General features: G+C 40.9%; 3 protein-coding genes across 8 annotated transcripts; 2 read left to right on the top strand and 1 right to left on the bottom strand.

Annotated features, from left to right (window-relative positions):
- Positions 1-330: 330 nt before the first annotated feature.
- zgc:92606 (uncharacterized protein LOC100000242 homolog) lies at positions 331-4,741 on the top strand. The gene is made up of 5 exons (XM_037075099.1): positions 331-529; positions 1,851-1,940; positions 2,142-2,220; positions 3,544-3,662; positions 4,223-4,741. Exons 2-5 carry the CDS (start codon positions 1,851-1,853, stop codon positions 4,286-4,288), a joined length of 354 nt encoding a protein of 117 aa, XP_036930994.1. The 5' UTR covers positions 331-529; the 3' UTR covers positions 4,289-4,741.
- Positions 4,742-5,053: 312 nt separating this feature from the next.
- si:dkey-26c10.5 (uncharacterized protein LOC563797 homolog) lies at positions 5,054-10,619 on the top strand. 2 transcript variants are annotated; one of them, XM_037075055.1, is made up of 7 exons: positions 5,054-5,325; positions 5,573-5,671; positions 8,333-8,437; positions 8,707-8,799; positions 9,461-9,624; positions 9,735-9,832; positions 10,165-10,619. In XM_037075055.1, the coding sequence occupies exons 1-7, from the start codon at positions 5,241-5,243 to the stop codon at positions 10,289-10,291; spliced, it is 771 nt and encodes a 256-aa protein (XP_036930950.1). In that variant the 5' UTR covers positions 5,054-5,240; the 3' UTR covers positions 10,292-10,619. The 2 variants fall into 2 exon arrangements, with proteins under 2 accessions (XP_036930950.1, XP_036930951.1); XM_037075056.1 differs by lacking the exons at positions 5,054-5,325; positions 5,573-5,671 and adding an exon at positions 7,964-8,225.
- Positions 10,620-10,777: 158 nt separating this feature from the next.
- Positions 10,778-18,463, bottom strand: trpv6 (transient receptor potential cation channel, subfamily V, member 6). 5 transcript variants are annotated; one of them, XM_037074920.1, is made up of 18 exons: positions 18,401-18,463; positions 16,882-17,767; positions 16,560-16,707; positions 16,332-16,429; positions 16,128-16,250; positions 15,258-15,398; positions 15,023-15,121; positions 14,690-14,865; positions 14,421-14,567; positions 14,235-14,314; positions 14,017-14,152; positions 13,564-13,650; positions 13,390-13,466; positions 13,141-13,306; positions 12,915-12,981; positions 12,522-12,790; positions 12,324-12,430; positions 10,778-11,132 (listed from the first exon to the last, which is right to left on the bottom strand). In XM_037074920.1, the coding sequence occupies exons 3-18, from the start codon at positions 16,688-16,690 to the stop codon at positions 10,874-10,876; spliced, it is 2,163 nt and encodes a 720-aa protein (XP_036930815.1). In that variant the 5' UTR covers positions 16,691-16,707; positions 16,882-17,767; positions 18,401-18,463; the 3' UTR covers positions 10,778-10,873. The 5 variants fall into 5 exon arrangements, with proteins under 5 accessions (XP_036930815.1, XP_036930818.1, XP_036930817.1 ...); XM_037074923.1 differs by having other exon boundaries at positions 16,882-17,331; positions 18,401-18,416; XM_037074922.1 differs by lacking the exon at positions 18,401-18,463 and having other exon boundaries at positions 16,882-17,331; positions 17,524-18,246.
- Positions 18,464-19,573: the final 1,110 nt, after the last annotated feature.

The raw sequence follows: 19,573 nt of genomic DNA, 5'->3' as shown, positions 1-19,573 counted from the left end.
TATGTAATCAGCCAGATGTGTGTACAGCAGCTGTTTACAGAACAATAAGAACTGTGCAAATAGTGAAGAAAGGCCCTCACGTTAGACACGTAGGCTGGCCAAGGCGCGACCAGAGGCGTGACCCTGCCGCGGCCTGGTCCAGTTTACAAGAGCTGCTATTGGTTACATGTGCCATCAGTCATGGAAAACTAGGCCACAACATGTGAAGATGGACAGCAGCATTCAGCCAATGAGCGCACCGAAACCCAGCCTTCTCCTTCATCTGATTGGATGATTCCTTTATCGGCCTACACTCTTGCCTCTGATTGGTTACAGATGCGGTGGGTGGGCGTTGCAGTATTTGTTGTTGTTGTCGTTCAGCAGTCGACATCTTCGACATATATATCGCGCTCCTGTACGTTATGATTGTATTTTGATCTAATAATTGGAACTCCGGGTATTCTTTTGAGAAGCTTGACAACACAAGGGACCAGTGGTTTCTGTCTGGACCTTTCCTGTTTTGTGAAACGTGTTTTTGTCTATTTTGAAGGTAATAATACGCGAGCAGCAGCGTCCTGTTGATCGGTTAGCTGCAGTTGTTAGCGCTAGCTAGCAGCATAAAACTGCCCTTTTTGCTACAGTCAGCGAAGCCATAACTTGCATGTTTTGTTTTAAATGAGGAGATGCTGTTCAGTCAATTCCAAATATTCTTGGTAGTCAGGGTTATGTGGTTGTGCCGTTTTCTGTGTCGATTTTAAAGGGAAGGTACGTTTAGGTAGCTGATTTCGACATCGCTGTGTGAAGTGACGTGGCCTCATTTCACGACAAGCCAAACCTCCTGAACCCAGAAACTCGTGATCGCAACAATCTTTGCACAAAATAATACTAATAATAATAAAAAATATCTAGAAGTATGATTAATTTGGTCCTGATTAGGCCTCTATAGTTTCTGACCATTAAGCGATATTGTTGCTGACTAGTGTTTTCATCGTTAGCTTCACTCTCTCACCACTGATACTGTTGTTTACCAGAGCCACAGCCGATTTTGTCGCCCAGCCCTAGTCGAGAGTTAAAATCCCGAATCACACGATGTACATTTCATAATATTCATATAATGTTATATTTATTTACACATTTTGACATTAGAAATTTAACTTAGAATCCACTCATAGTTAAAATGAGCCGATTTGACAGTTTTGGGGCTGGTTCAGGAGATAAGAAGAGGGTTGTAAAGAGTGTTTGTTTTCATTAATGATTAAACTGCAGACCATTGTTGTTTTTTTTCACTGCATGACCCTTAAAAAGTTTTACATTGTCTTGTTTTGTTATCAATTCACAACAGTATGTTAGATAGTGAAAACAAATAATTGCATGATTGATTAATCAACTCATCCTAAATTAAATGTTTAAGAAAACAAAATATTTCATCACATTGATGCCAGAATCCCGTCAAAAGTGCTGTAAAGCAGTCTTGCTCAAGGATCAGCTAAAAACGTTGGTTAATAAATTAGATTAGTCAGTTGATTAATCAATCAGCACTAGTGATTGATTGCCAACAGTTTTGATGATTGATTTATCCTTTAAGTCATTTAAAGTGAAATAGCTAAATGCAGATATATAGAGATACAGTGCATATAGTGTAGAATATGCCCTTTACTAAACCACTTGATTAAAAGATGTCTGCATTTCATCTTGCAGTAAACAATGATGTGCTCTTCAGGCAGGCAATATCACTTGTTGACTGAATGCACTGGTGCACTGGTTGGTGAAGTCAGCCAGTGCTCTTTCTCCTTTGTCTGCTTAGTAAATAATGCCATTGTGAGGGACTTCATGTTTTCTGGTGTTGTTTTCTGTCCTTGGGTTGTTTTCAGATGGGCAGTCAGTACCAGCGCTCAGTGCCTCTAGAGGTGAGGAGAGCAGAAGGAGAGAGAGTTCGGGCCAAGCATCCTGACAAGATACCGGTCAGTATGACTTCTAATTTTTCACTGTCAGTGACTGTTTGATAGTCACTCTCATATAGACTTATTTCTAATGTCAGCGCTCTCATTGGAAGAGGATAGCTATGAGTTCTTATATTCATTTAAGCTGTAAAGTAGTGTGAATTCTTTTGTTAATGTTTAGATTTCAGTGATGATTGATTACTGTTGGCTCTTTTCAACCAGATCATTGTGGAGAGGGCCCCGAGGTCACGAGCTCCAGAACTCGACAAGAAGAAATATCTAGTGCCCTCAGATTTAACAGGTGAAACAGACAAACACATGCCAACACTTCTAATGCCCGGTTTTAGTCTCTCAAATTTCATGACCTTTTCTGAACTTAGCTGGCGACATATTCAAAGACATATCTGTGATTAGCCAAAGATACAACACACCAACAACCGCAAACTACTACTTTGTTTACATTTGGTTAGCACTGCTAGAAAAGATGAAGAAATACAGTATGTGTCGAATAACTATAAATACACAAAAATGTGCTATTGTGTGTGTTTTTAAGTTACTACTTCTGGAGGAAAATAAATATCACCACGACTTTCTGCACAGTCAATTGCTAGAGAGCTACAAACTTCATGTGACCTTCAGATTAGCCCAAGTACAGTACGCAGAGAGCTTCATGGAATGGGTTTCCATGGCCGAGCAGCTGCAGCCAAGCCACACATCACCAAGTGCAATGCAAGGCGTCGGATGCAATGGTGTAAAGCACGCCGTCACTGGCCTCTAGAGCAGTGGAGACGCGTTCTCTGGAGTGATGAATCACGCTTTTCCATCTGGCAATCTGATGGACGAGTCTGGGTTTGGAGGTTGCCAGGAGAACGGTACATTTCAGATTGCATTGTGCCAACTGTGAAATTTGGTGGAGGAGGAATTATGGTATGGGGTTGTTTTTCAGGAGCTGGGCTTGGCCCCTTAGTTCCAGTGAAAGGAACATTGAATGCTTCAAGATACCAAAACATTTTGGACAATTCCATGCTCCCAACCTTGTGGGAACAGTTTGGAGCGGGCCCCTTCCTCTTCCAACATGACTGTGCACATGAATATCACCACATATGTTCAGGATGTTCTTCCCTGATATTTGCTGCTATTGCCACCTACTGGCTCAGCATGCTTTCTTGAATGCGTGGAATTGTTTTGCATTTCTGTGTACAGAGATATTTTGTAAAAGGAATGTTGTGTGGACAGAATTAAAAAAAAGAAAAAATGTTAAGAGATATATCTGTACACATGTGTTTAAGGTCTAAAGGGAACTGAGCCATCTTTAATGTTACTCATTTCACCTGTACATTCTCTGAAGTGACAAATCAAAATGCCTACTGAGATAAAAGGTCCATAAAGTGTGCTGCAATGTATAACTGCAGGATTCAGCAGGCTAGTTTGAGTGTTGGGGATCAAAATTAGCTTGTAGGTTTTTTTTGGAAACGTGTAGATTTCTGTCACGGAATCTGTCTGGAGTCTGACCTTTGACCAGGTCATGTCCCACAGCTGTTTGCCTTCTTTCTTTTCAAATTAAACGAAACTACTGAACGTGACCACTGACCATCCTTCTCTCTTTCTCGCCTTCCTGTTTTAGTTGGCCAGTTGTGCTTCCTGATACGCCAGCGTGTGTCTTTGAGACCGGAGGAGGCACTCTTCTTCTTCGTCAACAACTCCCTTCCCCCATCCAGCTCCCCTCTCTCTGCTGTATATGAGGTAACTGCATCCCTCCACATGCGTTCACACGAGGATCCTCTCCAACACACGCACACAAACACACCCCACCAGCAGGAGTACAAGCATATTTACCAGATCGCCACCGTTTCATGCAGCTGTTTGTGAGTGCGTATTAACAGCTTACATAATTGCAAAGTTTCCACTTACACACAAACATTTTCCCCCTTCACACAACATACCAGAAGTGTCATCACAGCCAGACAGTGTTAGACAGATCTGCTTAGACAGCAGTGTTGCTTCACTTCGCCTCATCTGTCAAATATCCGGTCAGTAAGCCACAAACATTTCAATAAAAAAAAGAGAAGAACCAGAGGCATGGAGCAGAGAAAAGACATTAAAGCTCTAGTCATTTTTTGATATGGATATTCTAAGAGGCTTTGTATTCCCTCTAAGTAATCAAGTAAGGCTAACAGATATAATTCTATCTGCATTTATCATGTTCGAACAGTACTTCTATGGGTGTGTCCGTCTGTTAGCACATTCTTCAGCACGCTTGTCACACTGAATTATGCGTTTTCCTCTTCTTCGTTATGTTTCAGGAGCACCATGAGGAGGACCTGTTTCTCTACATGACCTACAGTAACGAGAGCGTGTACGGTGCCTGAGGGAGGACAAACGACTGGAGACGGAGCGAGAGAGACGCAGAGAGAATGAGAAAAGTCAAAGTGAGACTGAGGAATAAGAGTTATGGCTGTTTGTAATGCTTCACACCACTATTATCCTTTTATATTAGTTTTGATAAGTTACTTCAGTGCATGGTGGGAGGAAGGCTTTGCGCGAGGCGGATGGGTCTTTTAGGTTTACCTTTGTCAGTATTTTGGGTGTGACCGTAAAGCATTTTTAGCTCTCGTAGTCATATTGATTCCTTACTTGGTTAAAGACGAAAGAGGAAGGGTGAAGAAGAAAGGAAGACTGCATCGCAAAAGGAAGTTATTAAAATTATGTTGAGGGAGCTCTCGTTATCTTTCTCAGTCATCTGTATTTAATGCAAATAGTATTTTTTTTTGTAAATTAATATCATAAACTTTTGTGGAAAATAAAGATGAAAAATGCATACATTTGTCCTTCTTTTTATATGATTATTTCTGTATGTGTGTGTCCTTTGTTTGCAATACCTGTGGTTTTTAGTTGTCAATAAAAAATAAGTACAAGTGAAAATATGAATCTAAACGGTTTTTTTTGCTAACCGAGCCTTTGAATTAAAGCCGGTCATCATCACACAGTGTAATACTTAAAAAGCGTGCTGAGATAACAGGTAATTTAGGATAATAATTTACAAGGACGTTCCCTCAAAACTACTTAAACATTTATCACATGTGGTTTAGAGGAAGATAAATACTGAGGAACTCTTCATGGGGAAGTAGTCTGTCTTTACCGATCAGATGAGTCACATTCTTAACTGGACACTTGTCAATTTTAAAACATAATTCTGCAACAGCAGTTTCATCTGAATTTGTGTCAGCTTGACCAAAGCTTACATAACCTCCTCAGTTGATCAACCAGTCCTAAAAGACTCTTTGTGCAAATCGAAAGTTAGAGAATCAGAAGAGAAGAGCCATGGAGATGCACGAAATCTCCGCAGAGGGGGAAAAAATTGAAGATGTAGAAGCAAGTGAGCCGACGCCAGAGGCCAAAACTGAAGGTACAAGACATTTTTATTAAGTCAGGATGCAAACGCATGCTTACATTGTAGAACTGAAAAGTCTGCATGTAATGTACTAAGTGTGTGGTTTTTTTTTTCTCCAAAGACTTTCCAAAAAGTGTTATTAAATACCAAGATAGTGTTGATATGAACATATTTGTTCCTTAATATTGTGATATTATTGTTGCAAATGGCAGATGTTTTTGTCTCTGTTTCAATGTGTCTGTCTATTTTTATCTGACTTTAGAGGAAGCAGAACCTGACCACTATTCCAAGCTACAAAGTCCATCGGATGATATCTATTCAGAGGCTTATTATGGTGGCGCTCCAATGAAAGATAAAGCAGGTACAATTTATATGTAAAGCACGTTTAACACGTGCAGACATCTTGTTTCTGCACGCCTTGAAGCACGCATCTGTGTGTCTGTCTGTGTGACAAACACACCACTTTATTTTGATTTAACGCTAAAACTGCTAAGTCAGATTTTCCCTTACAGTAAATTTGAATTTAAAGTAAAAAATGATGTGTAAGAATTCATGACATGAGTGTTTCTGAGAGGAAAATGTTCAATCAAAAAACAAAAGAAGAAAGCAGAAGTTAATTGGGACACTTTTGAGCCACAAAAATAATTGTAAGATCTTTTCATGTTAATGAGAAAGCTGCAGTTTGTAAGTAAGACACATAAACTTCAGTACTGACTCTGTGGTTGTTTTATGGTTTAACATCTCCTAATTTCTGGAAGAAAATTGAAGTACCTAAAAATAGCATAAATAATATGTTAAGGTATTTTCTCCTGTGTAATATAAAAGAAAAATAGTTGAGGAACTTTTCATATAAGTTTGATTTACTGTTTGCTGTCTCCAATTCTAGATGAACAATTGAAATACTCAAAACTTTCTTAATGTTCTCCTAATATTTTCAAACCTTCCTCTTTCTTTAAAAAAAATCTACAAAAGTTAAAATGTAAAGTAAGCAGTTATTTAATAAAGTACCTTTACTTAAGTTCTGTACTTAAGTAGCTTGTACTTCACTTAAGTATTTCTATTTTCTGCCACTTTATATTTTCTTATACTTACTTTCTTCCACTACTTTTTTGAGGGATATATTGTACTTTGTAAATCCTGTGACCCCATAACAAAGGGATAAAGCGGTTACAGACAATGACATGACATATTGCACTTTGTACTCCGCTACCTTCATTTGCTACACTTTGTAACTAGTTACTGTTTCAGATTACATGGGGCACCAGAGTCAAAGTAGCTCATTTTCAAATGCGTATGTTATCAGCAATCAGATAATCAGATGTGTAAAAATATATTTCTATATTAAACCCAGCTGACATAAAGGAAATGATTATTTATGTAAATATATCTTAGTCATTGTTAACGTTATTAGCAACAGCTGGGGTTTCCCTGCCATGACGAGACAAATTTTCTGCTCGGAAGATGAACTTTAGTATCAAAACACTTAATCAAGTTGCTACGCAGCAGCAATAACAATACCGGTTGCACTACATATACAGTAACACAACTGTTAGATAGACAATACAAGTCCGTTGTGTTTTGATAGATAACAATGACAAGATTTATCGAGCGCCTCCACACAATAAAGTGTGTTTATCGTGTCTCAGTGTCCAGATATTCTGACACGTGCACTGTTCTAAAAAAAAAGAAAAGTTTTCATGCCTTTTGTTTTGTTGTATCGCACCAATTCCATGAATGAGAAAGAAAATGGAGAGAAAAGAGAAAGAAAGCGAGAGAGGAAGAAGAAGTAAACAGCTGTGACAAAGTACTGTTACTGGAAGATGTGCCTGTCGTCCAAATAGTGGCAAACAAATACAAATGGTGTAAAGCAATAAATAATGATGTACACAAGTTACTAGTTAACAAAGCACACTTAAGACAGTTTACTTATCTTTCTTTTATTTTAAAGGTGCACTATGTAGTTTTGGGGAGGACAAGATCTTCATTGACTGATTTTTTCTTCTGCCTAAACAGACTAAATAAACTAACTCTCTTTGTTTTCATGACTGAATAAATTGAATAAACAAACTGACCTGAAAGGACAACACAGTTCCATACTGTTTTATTTTGTTTATATGTGGCGGACCCTGCCACCTGCCTAGCTTCAAACAGTGTTCTCAGGACCTTTCTTCAATTATTGAATAGTAAATATGTCCAAGTTTGTATTATTAACTCATTAATATTTTGAAATTCTGAGTTTGAATCTCTTCTCCAAAACTATATATTGCCCCTTTAACGTAATCTTACCAATATGAAAATCGGCCCGTGGCCCTTGAGGGGAGGGTGGCCACCCTGGTGTAGACATTTTGTTTTATTTAGGAGAGTCTTCGGCCATGCCTGGTCTAATCCCTCTCCTTGATAAAGCACGCAAAACTGTGAACCTTGATCACATATGCAGTGTCTCAAAAATCGGTTCTGACTGTATGTCCTGTCTTTGCACTGAGTTTGACACAAACACTCCTAAATGACCTCGAGAAAGGAATCTGTTGTTTTGGAGTGTGACGCCTCCTGTGCGTCAGGATCAGTCTGTCCCTCTCCAACACTCTTGTCCTTGAAGACAGAGTCAAAAAGAGACCCAGTCAGAAGTTAAAAAAGAAATCCAAGGACAAGTCGAGCACTGTGCTCGATGAATAATTCAATAAATGTCAGGTTGCTATGGCGATGAGACAATGAGGGGAGGGGGGGCATCTTAAAAACTGCACTCTGGCTGGCAGACAGAGCAGGACGAGGTAAACAAGCTCCAGAACAAAGTCCCAGGACGATTTTCTCCATGTACATCAAATTCTGTCGCAGTTATGGCGAGGATAAAAAAGACGAAGCCAGTGAAAATTTGTCGCCTGGGTCCAAGTTATCTGTTAAACTGGAGGGGGGAAAAGGTATGACGAAGTATTTTTTTCCCCTTTCTTTTTTTATAGCCCTCATGGTGGTTTCTGCTGCGCTCATTTGATCTTTCAGTGACATCCGGCTGATTCTTTCTTCACAGAGAAACCGGCCGAGGGAAACACACGTCTGTACCGCGCCGTCTGTCTACTCCTGGCTGTAATCTGCCTGATCCTGCTGCTGGTCGTCATTGTCCTCAGTTTGAAACGTGAGTGTCTGCAGCCATGAGTCTGAATTTATGTGAAAACAAGCCACAGCTTGACGGGTTATGTTTGTAGCACTAGAGCAAAGCTAGAAAGGCTTGTTGTTCCAGGAATAAAAGGGAATATATGTCAGGATCACATTGCTTTTATTCTATTTTTGCTCATGACAACAGACATGGATACAGGAACACAAAGCTTGTCCCATTGCTTTCCTGCAGCTTGCAGGCATTAGTCTGCTCCCTTACAGCTCCTCCCACTTTTCTCTGATTTCTAGTCCAAACTGGATCCACAGACTGCCCACAGTTAGTGGAGGACACTTGCAGCTATGAGCGGTGCCAGGCTTTCTTCCCCAGCGTTCAAACCCACAGTGAGTGTGATGCCGAGGGGGCGAAATGCAATTCTATGTCAAAGAAAACACACACATCTTCTCAATCGCTGTTTTTTTTTTTAGTGACAGTTCTGTTTTCAGTTTCTTTGGTGTCAGAGGAAGTTGGCTCACTGTTTTTTAGAGAACCGAGAGCACTTTTCTTAATTTAACCCAGGATTCAGCTGAGTTTAATCATTTTTATTGTCTCCTCACTCGTGATGAAAAAACGTGGAAGTGTAAAAAGATAGGAGCAAAAACTTTAAATAAAACCAAACACCATAAGGAAAAACAAAGCTAATCTAACGCACAGATAGTTTAAGGGTAACTCCACAAATTGTACACATTAAAGTGTGTTTCTAGGTCTCTGGGAGCACAACTACATATGTGAAACAAGTAGTATGAAGCCTTTCGTGGCTCCAGAGGATGCTGCATTTGATAAGATGAATTACCTCCAGTGATGTCACTCAGTGCCTAAGTTGCATTGTGGGTCCATACTTACACACCACACACATGCCGACCTTGAGACCTCAAAAATAGGGGGGGGGGGGGGGGGGACTTAGAAACCAAAGTGAGGTTACGGGGGTATAGAAATTATTAATTAACTTTTCATACCATCATTCATTTTTTGCCCACATTTCGCAAACTGATGTTTCGTTTTCAGATCCCGCTCCACAGCGCAGGTGTCAGCAGTGCGCCGACGGCTGGCTGACTTTCGGCCACTCTTGTTTCTTCCTGTCCACCTTCAGGCTGAACTGGAATGAGAGCCAGAGGAACTGCAGCGACAGAGGAGGATCTCTGGCTGTCATCAACAGCCAGAGTCTTCAGGTGGATCTGATATTACCTGTTCCTGAAGTATAACCACACAGTTAAAAAGACAGTAATAACACACATGATGGATATTCTTCTGTAAATGTCAGTGGTGCTCTGTCTTCTAGCAATTTCTGACTAAGGAGGGGAAGATGCAGTACTGGATCGGGCTGAGACAGAACAGCAACAGGTGGACCTGGGTCAACAACACTGTGCTGCAACAGAGGTGATTCTTGGAAAATGAAGATTGATTGATTGATTGATTGATTGATTGATTGATTTGCAGAGTCATTTCCCTAAACATGTACCATTCTCATGGTTTGTCTGAAAGTGATCTGGGTGGAAAGGATAAAAATAAATCTAAATGTACTAATAATTTCTTTTATCATTATATTTTCTAGTATTAATATCAATCCACAAAGTAACTAATGACTGAGGTATTTACAGTATTTCCCTCTGAATTGTGGTGAAGTAGAAGTATCAAGCCTTTGTAAGTAAATGTACTTAGTTAGATTCCATCACTGTGTAATATTCAATATTCTTTTCTTGTGTTTGTAGTTATTGGGCAGGAGTCCGGTCAAAGGGTGACTGTGGGGTCCTCGGCAGTGATAGCCCAGCTGAGAGGAACTGGTTCACAGCTCCCTGCCACACCTACACCTACTTCATCTGTCAGCTGCAGATGTGACGGCATCGGTCTTCTTCAATGGAATGATGAGCAAATCAAAATTCCTTCAACAAGCATCAACTCCTCCATAGCCTTTCAAATCATTTCTCTTTCCACTGCACATTATAATCAATAGCACCCAGCAAATAAAAAAAATATTCTTTTATATTATAAGCTAATTTGTATTTGTATCCTAACATGTCAGCTACGTATGTAAGAACTAATATATTCTATACGTGCTTTACTCTTACACACTGTATCATTCTTTATACTGCTGTCAGACAAATAAAGGCCAGTGCATTTGTTTCAACAAGGTTTTATTCTCATATAAAAATGTTCATGCAACTAAGTAATGAGTCGAATGTCTAAGTCTCACTTTGTTCTAGCTTAACATATATAATTGCTACATATTTTCTATGTTGCTATAAAAATAAGGCACTCTTCACTATAGCATAATACTGCAGGAATAATTGCACGGTTGACTGTACAGAGAGTTTGAGCCATTTGAGTCCGCAGCTTGCAAGTCCTTTTTGATGACTTTCATCAACGTATTAAATGTTCACACCTCAGAGAATTCACTTCAGGCTCAGGAAGCTTCTCTTCCTAGACATATTTAATGTCCAGGTCCTCCTCAGGCTCTTCTTGTCCAATCTCCAAACCCAAAGCGCTGTTGCGAATCATCTGCCACCCTGACAGAGACTTCCTGTTGTTGAACCCTGCTTTGTTTTTAGGTCTGAGCTTGGGAGTCCCTGCCATCGACCCCTTCATTGTGTCAGTCTTCTCCTCCTTTTCATCCTCATTGGTGAAAGCTTTGATGTAACGGCGCATCTTCAGAAACATCGGGTCGTTTCTGTCCTCCACCCTGCAAAGACACGAGAAAGAAAGTGAGAAAGTAGTTACAGTTGATTCAAGAGGAAAAACTCCCACAAGTTAAACTCATCGTGATTTTTAAAGTATTGAAACTGAAGCAGGAGAAGCCAAGATGTCCTGTCTTGTCTTGTCAAAGTCTTCAGAGTTAAAAAAAATACTTGACTTTAACTGTCCCGAATTTAGGTGGAGGTGGTGTGATAATAATAGCTCAAGAACACTTAGAGTGAGAGTTTCGCTTCTTACTCATAGCACAACATGACTTGTGGCTGAGGTGCATTACAGAGGACTTAGGTTGTGGTCAATGGACAAGCTTCTTCGTGTATGATTACTTTGAGCAAAAATAGTAAGCCTAAAAAAATTTTCAACTGTTGATGTCACTGCACTTAAAATGTCTAGATACATTCTCTATGTCATTTCGCTATTTAATGGTGTTTCGGTGTGATTCTTCTTTAAGGGATACCTTTGTTAAGAATTCATCTCCAACATCTCCACAGTACAGTAGGTTCACAGCACATTATGTCTACTTGTATGCTGATGATGCAGAGCTTTACATTGGAAAAACTGGCCAGCTCTGGAGAAGAGATTTGGATGCAGTGCCAAACCTTCTGGAGGAATAAACATCAGATTCTGGTCTGATCCAGAGCAATTTACCAAAGGGAGGAGAGCTTGGAGATCACTTTTGAACTTTTGGGATTCAAAAGTTGGGATTCTTCACTCCTATGTATTAACCTGACTGTAGCAACGATCCGCAGAGGGGACCTATAATGTTGGGTGTTCATGTAATGTTGACTGCCGACTTGAGCTGGAGGGGAAATGTACTTCAATGAACGTCACGTTAAATTACATTTGATATGTTTTAAAGTGAAACTCTCACCAAAATTCAACCTAGGCTTTTTTTGGTGAATGTATACGAGTCAAACCTTTGTGTAAAAACATAATTACGACGAAAGAGGCACTTTTAAGATTGACCATATTTTTGTTTTTGGCTCAAACTCATTTTCAATGGGAGTATATGGGGCACTTTTACGCTAGCATCAAAATCGCCATTTTAAAAGTGCCTCTTTCGTTGTCATTATGCTTTCACACAAAGGTTTGACATTCACAAAAAAGCCTAGGTTGCATTTTGGCAAGAGTTTCACTTTAAGCCTCTGTTTCTGCGCCTGTTACTGCTGTATCGTCTTACCTGAGATACCAGCGCTCCCTCAGACCGTAGTTGAGCCCACACACCCCGAGTCGAGGCCACAGGCAGCGGGGCAGCCTCCTCTCCAGCATCAATGTTGTAGCCACCACCTGCACAACATCAATAAAGCTGTAACATCGTAGTAGCACACAGGGCCATGATGATGAGGTGTTTCCCTGCCTTGATATGATTTTATCTTACCTGAGTCCTCCAGAGCTCGTCTCTCTCCTGGGCCACCCTCCAGTGTGTGTCACTCATCATGGCGATCAGTAGATTTAGCAGCAGGATGTAGGAGACCACAGAAAAGGTGCAGTGCAGCACATGGACGATGGGTGGGGTGGTGATGGTGTGGTCCACGGGCAGATCTATGAGGCCCACGCTGAGCTCAAACTGGGAGAAGAGGGTGATGGGGAAGGAGCGGTATGCAGGAATGGACCCTGGCTCCTGGGTCATATACACCATCCACAGAGCTGAGAGGAAAAAGTTTTTTTTTTTAAAAAGTACACAAGTGAGCAGAAAATCCTCCCATTTCTTATCTTTAATGAGTTCTGAGGGTTAAAGTCTGTTTGTACGTGTCGCCAGGAATATACTCACAGGTGGAAAAACCAATGAGCACAATGAAACTCAGCCACATAAACTTTGTCAGGTCTCCAAATATAATCTAGAGGGAAATGAGACACACGGCCGGTCAGTCTGCAAACACACACTGGTGAACCTCAAAAACCAAGACAACAACAGGTGTCTGAGAAACATATGGCTGCTACTACGACTGCATGACTCATGAGCTCACATAACATGCGCCACAGCGTCTGACTCCCACCTTCTGTATCATGATGACATAAGGGCCGAGCATCTCAAAACCTCGGGCGAAGAACATGACGTTGCTCCAGCCAAGGACTAAACACAGAGCCATCACCACAGCCTCTCCCTGCACCTCGGTGGCTCTGAACACGCACAGCAGCACCACTAAGCAGGCATAGCTGATCCTGGCCAAGTAAAACACCGGATGATTAGACAATGTTTCAGAACAGTGTGCTTTATTTTAGTGCTTAGAGGTGTCTCCACTCACAGGATAACATGGAAGGGGCCTCCCAGTGCTGTCTGGCCAAAATAACGCTTTGCTCCCACTCTCAGTATATCAGGAATCTGTTGGTGTTGGAGAAGGGACATAAAGGAGGACGTGGCAGTGAAATTAACTGTATTTATAGTACAATGTGAAGATGAAGCATGTTTCATAATTCACCTCCAGCAGCAGGATGAACAAAGCTCCCAGGACGCTGATGATCTCACCCGCCAGCCGCAGGTTGTCCTCATATGTCACATAACTCTCCTGAGAGGAAACATAGATGTATTAATATTAAAAGTACATTATCATTAGACTGTGTGTCACATGCAGGTGCACGTAGACATTTATACATACACACGAACAGGTAAGGCCTGGTTATAACCTCAGGATGGGATATCTATTTAAATATTTTACAGTTCTGTGTCAAATGTACCCAAAAGTCAAACTTAAGGAGAAGTGAAGGTATCGTGAGAAGATATTATTCTGGTAAAAGTGAAAATTCCCCCATCCAAATAGTATTTGAGTCTTAAAGTATCTAATGTAGATGTTTAGTTGGTAATATTCCCCAACCGTATATAGTCATCACAACATAAGTAACAATGAAATGTCTCATTTACAAATCTCACACACATCAAGTGTTTTCTGGACTCGGATGGTTTTGTCCATGTCTGACGTTGTGTAATTCTCCGGAGCGTCCTTTAGAGGGCGATATGCACAACACAGTGTGAAGGTCCCAATGTACAGGAGGTACAGTAACAGCAGCAGCCTGAGGCAAGAAAAACACTTTGTCACAGGAGACTTGGTGTGTGCACCATTTAGATATATCACATGACTGTTATCAATTTTACCTGAAGTAATGTTTCCCATACAGGTTCCACTTCAGACTCACCAGCTGCCTCACAGGGGTCACCTCTAGTATTCCTCTTGCCTGAAGAATTATGGAATTTATTTCATGTTTATGATCTATTTTGTGTCATAAACTCTGACCAGACAGTCTGTGTTTCAACCAAAATACTGTGCATCTTGTATGGTACCTCTCTCTGAGGACTGCCAACGATGAGCTCCAGCACCGACATGTCGTCGGCCCACGAGTCGATCTCCGTCAGGTCGTACAGGTAAGAGGTCAGAGGGCCCAGGCTCCACTGGACTGAACGCCTTTTATTAACCAAGTGCTGAAATGCCTGAGAGAGACAGAGGGAGTCACAGCGGCAAGGACAGGATTAGTGATATAATCTGCTTCACCTTTCATGTTGGGTTCTCACCCTGCGAGCCCCCTCTCCCCCCTCCCTCAGCCTGCACTCACTACAATGTTTCCCTCTTTGGCAGCCAGTTTAAAAGGTGTAAGGCCTCGGTAGTTGGGCACCATGTCGAGTGGCACAGACTGGTCCAGCTCTGCATCGCGTGCCATAATCAGGTCAATGGCCTGGCACGCAATCGTCTTGTTGGGCTGCAGAACCAGAATGTGAAGCACTGTGTTACCTAGACAGCAAACAGGGGAATAGAAGGAGGGGAGTGTGTCGACAAGAGACAGGAGGTACAAGCAGAGGAGACAGAGGGACATTAATAATAAAAAACGATCAGACTGATACACAGATCTCAAATAACAATGTGATCTTCTCCAGGAAGTGTTGCGTACCACGGTAGTCCTGGACCCTGGTGCTGGCTCCTGCGTTGATTACCATGGAGATAATGTCCTCGTTCCCAGCACAGGCGGCGAAAGACAAGATGTGCTCACCTGTTCACCAAATATATATTTAGAGGTAACACCATTTGTTTTGCGTCACTGAGCAAAAAAAACAAAAAAACTAAACAAAAACATGCAGGCTACAGTCACCACACTCATTCTACCGTTGGTGGAACTGCTGACTTACCATAGTAGATGAGCCCTCCGATCCTCTTCCTGAAGTACAGACCGGTGACTCGAGGTGTGGCCACGTCACCCCCGCGACTAATTAGATGATGAACCAGGTTGATGTTCTGATTCACCACAGCGATGTGGAGAGGAGTAATGCCTGAGAGAGTCAGAGGGGTGGAGAGCAGAGCGCATCGGTAAATGAACCGTTCGGAATGTCACCAATGTCACCTGCTGTGTGAGGCTTACAACAAACCAGTGTGTGTTCTTCTGTTAATAGACCGGCTCCTTATGAGCGTGGCTGTGACCGGTGGGCTGAAGAAGGTTTTAAATCATTTAATTAAAAGTCCAGTGTGTGGGATCTATGGGCGCATATGCAATATTATATTCAAAATTATGTTTTAATGTGTATTTTAGTGTATAATCACTCGTAGAGAATCATTTTGTTTTTGTTACTACAGAATAAGTCTTTTATATATACCAAAGGAGCCCATGGAGTCCACATGTTGTGCTGCCATGTTTTCACAGCAGACTTCATGTTACTTTTGGGGGGGTATTCAGTTGGTTTCCAATTTTCAACTTCACTGCTAGACGACGAAATAGCGCACACTGAACCTTTAAGTAAGACTTACAATACCACACTGTAAAGGTACGTTATCGCATGTTAAAATCCTGCACAATGCTACTGGTGATGGCACATACTTATTCTGAGCAAAGATGAAGCAACATGCATCCATATTTAATGTCTACATAATATATTAATTTAATATCTTATCTCGGCCTGTCTCCTGAATTCTTCATTTACGTAGTTGCTACGCGTGAAACTGAATTCCAACCGCTTCATGTGTATTTGTTGCTTCTCTGTGTCAGTGAGTCCATGTATGTGAACCTTGGAAGAGCTCGGAGGTCATGGGCTCATTGATGAGTTCAGGGGCTCCGTCCATCAGAGCCACGGCAGCCTCCAGGTTGTCGTTCATCACCGCCACATGAAGTGCTGTCTCACCAAGAGATCCTGAGGGACAGGATGGGAGTGTCATGGGTCACGTCTGACACTGAGCAACAAAACAATGAAGTCCTTGCGACTCGGTCTTACCTCTCTCGAAGATGTTGGTGGATGCACAGCTGAGCAGCTTCTTGATACAACCAACACTGTTGATTTTAGCGGCGTAGAATAGAGGGATGTCGTTGATGCTGAGAGATAAAAATATAGGTACATGTAATATACGTATAAATGTCGACATTACACTTGCAAATAATTAATTCAGACACACACTGAATTTTAAGTTGACAGAAGTTGAAAATGTTTATGCGAGTCTCTTACTGTTTGGTGTAGAGCAGAAACGTCTCATCCAACATCTCGTTCCATCCTTTCTTATTTTGGAGGCGAAACCTCAGCTGGCTCCACCAATGGTTGAGCTCACTCGGAGCAGATCTGGCTAGAGACGGTGACATTGACACCTGATGTTCGACTGGAGGAAGCAAAAGACAGGTGACGTCCACGTGAGATAAAAAAAAAAGAAAGAAAGAAAGTTGGAGAGCCAATTATTTCATAATTTTTTGTGTTGGATTCTTTTTTGTACTGTTTTAAACATAGAATTAAAAAACAACAAAAAACAAATTAGAAGAAAGCGTCTCAATCTTACCTTTAAACTATAAAAGTGCCGCTCCTAAACTCCTCGTGCACCTTAGTCATAACACTTCAGTCAAAAATTGGAAACAACACCTGTAAAATGTCCCTGAGGAGGAGTGGAATCCCTGTGGCATCACCGTTATATATGACCCAGGGGGAGGAGACACGTGGAGGGGTTGACAATGAATGGGTGGAGAGGAGGGAGGATGAGGGAAGGGCCAACAGGTAAGACAGCGAGAGTGAGGCTTTAATGAGTAGGTTGACTTTCACCGCAGGTCAGGAAGGCCACAGAGAAAGTTGTGCTTTAAGATTCAACTCGTCGTCGGAACAAGAAGTCCTTCATCATGCTGATCTGAAAGTTATTGTCTGTATTATGTCACCTGTGCCAATGGTCTGGTCCCTAATCCCAGTACATATCTCTGGTGTTATCAGGCCTGTCTGCATTCCTCTATACCACCAAAACCTGCATGACCACAAGGAAAATTCTGCAACATCATGACAGTCAACACATTGCGGTCGGTGTTTCAAGTGAACCGTTAAAGGAAAAACCAGTTTGGAAATTGCAAGCATGTAAGTCTGAGCACAGGCTGGTGATTCAGAACCAGATGTGAACGCACGATTGTGAAGCTGCGTTCTTTTCTTTCTGTTCTCCTACCATCTTCTCCAGGTGAAGCTGGGATCATTCTGCGGCGCAAACACGGACATGATGCGTGATTTTTCCCCGACATGCTGCGTCTTGTGCACACATGCATCCGAGCTGCTTTCATTCACAGTGATTTAACATGTTGAGCACCATTGATGTGTCAACAGGAATGCTCACAAACATGGTAATTGCCACATTACAAAGACCATAATGAGCATTTGGAGGTTGGCAACATCATGTCACTTTCTTCTGAAGGCTGAAAACAAAGATACATGTAGTTTTTAATTTTTTTTTTTTTTGTAATTTGAGAGACTATCAGTCTTTACTTTCAGGAGAGTTCGTTTGGCAAGAAGCCACCAACTGAACCTGAATCACAGAGTTAATTTCCACTCGTGTGGAGTATTTGTAAACTGCTGAATCAGTCGACTTATACGACTCCTCTGGTCAGCTCGGATGTATCGCGCAGGTGTTTTTGCTGCGCCACTTATAGTTCATGACTAACAGGCTGGTCAGCCGCAGGATAAACAGGGTTTAAGTAGACTCTATAGGAGGCCCTGTTAATGTGGCAGTCATTTGGTATTGTGGAGATAATAGCTGTTTACCAGACGGAGAGCACCATCTTTAAGCAGTGTGATAAAGACCAGTGGTTTCCAGTCTGTTAATGTCTTTATAAAGAAACAATAACGCCATAAAAACACGATTTGGTGGTTTGTGTGTCTACCGTTTCTACCCAGCACTTCTATCACAACACGGTGTTAATTAGAGTCCCTGCAAACAATTATTACAGATGCCTCTAGTAGATCTATGACATGACAGTTGCTGTCATTCAGAATGACTGAACACAACAGAGCCCAATGATCATTATTAAAACAAAAGTAAATAAGGCTACCGTGATTTCAAGAGGTTCCACATGGAGTCTTCATAACACTTTAGCTCATCCTCTAACACAAACTTTAACTTAACCTCTCAAGTACCATAATCATTACACAGTGATGAAAAGTAGCTGAGTAAATTTACAAGAACTGTACTTGAATTTTCAGGAAATATTTTACTTGACTTCTCAATTTGACTCCTGAAATTCTTTTGTTTCAAGATACAAACACAAATATCTCGAACATACTTTAAACATGTTGGTGTAAAAAAAAACAACAAAAAAACATCAGAAATATTCTCACAATATTGCACCGATAAAAGGTTTCAAGGAGTTATTGACATAAACCATCATCATTTGAAAAGGTGCTGAAAACGAGCGTCACAACTAAACAAAGACGCTGCTTACACATTAATGCATCCATGATCACAATTATACATAAACCCCATGTTGCCTCAAGTATATTTTCCTGATAATACTTTCTCGTATTACTACTATTACTAAAGTAAACAGTCTTAATACTTCCTGAAATTCCATCTACACTCTGGAAAAAATACTCCATTGCAAGTCAATGTTTTGAATTGATAATGTAAGTATGTAAAAGTACAGAAGTTTAATCTGCAAAATTCATCGAAGATTCAAAACTAAAAGTACTCATTATGCACACAGACTTACTTTAGAGTGTTATATAATTTTAGAGTGCTATATTATTTTAGAGTGTTATTATACATATCATATTAATTAATATATAATGATAAAAAAAAAGTTCAGTAGCGTTTTAATGTAGCTAGTTCCGTTAAGAAACTCTATAAATATACTGCTGGGTAGTTTAATCTATCACAATACCTCATCATTTCTAGATACAGATAATAATTTGTGTTCATATATGTATAAAAAACTCTAAACAAGTAGCTGACAAATAATTTAAGAGGATAAACACACCATCAGATACAAAAATAAAATTACTTCAAAACTTTGTGATCTGACCTATAACTTACAATAAAGTTCTGAGTGGTGGAATATTTTTTTTGGACCACTCAGCATGTCTTTGTAAAACTGACATTGGGCCAATGTGAAGACCGGTGACTGGGCTGCAGTCTGACACATTAAAACACAGCACAGCACCAGCCGCGTCAGCCTGCCAGAGTAATGTGGGGGTTGTGTAAGCGGTCTTACTATCAGTCCAGATCG

This window comes from Acanthopagrus latus, chromosome 17, assembly GCF_904848185.1.
Source record: "Acanthopagrus latus isolate v.2019 chromosome 17, fAcaLat1.1, whole genome shotgun sequence".
NCBI lineage: Eukaryota > Metazoa > Chordata > Actinopteri > Spariformes > Sparidae > Acanthopagrus > Acanthopagrus latus.
This window is presented reverse-complemented; position numbering and strand designations above follow the sequence as displayed.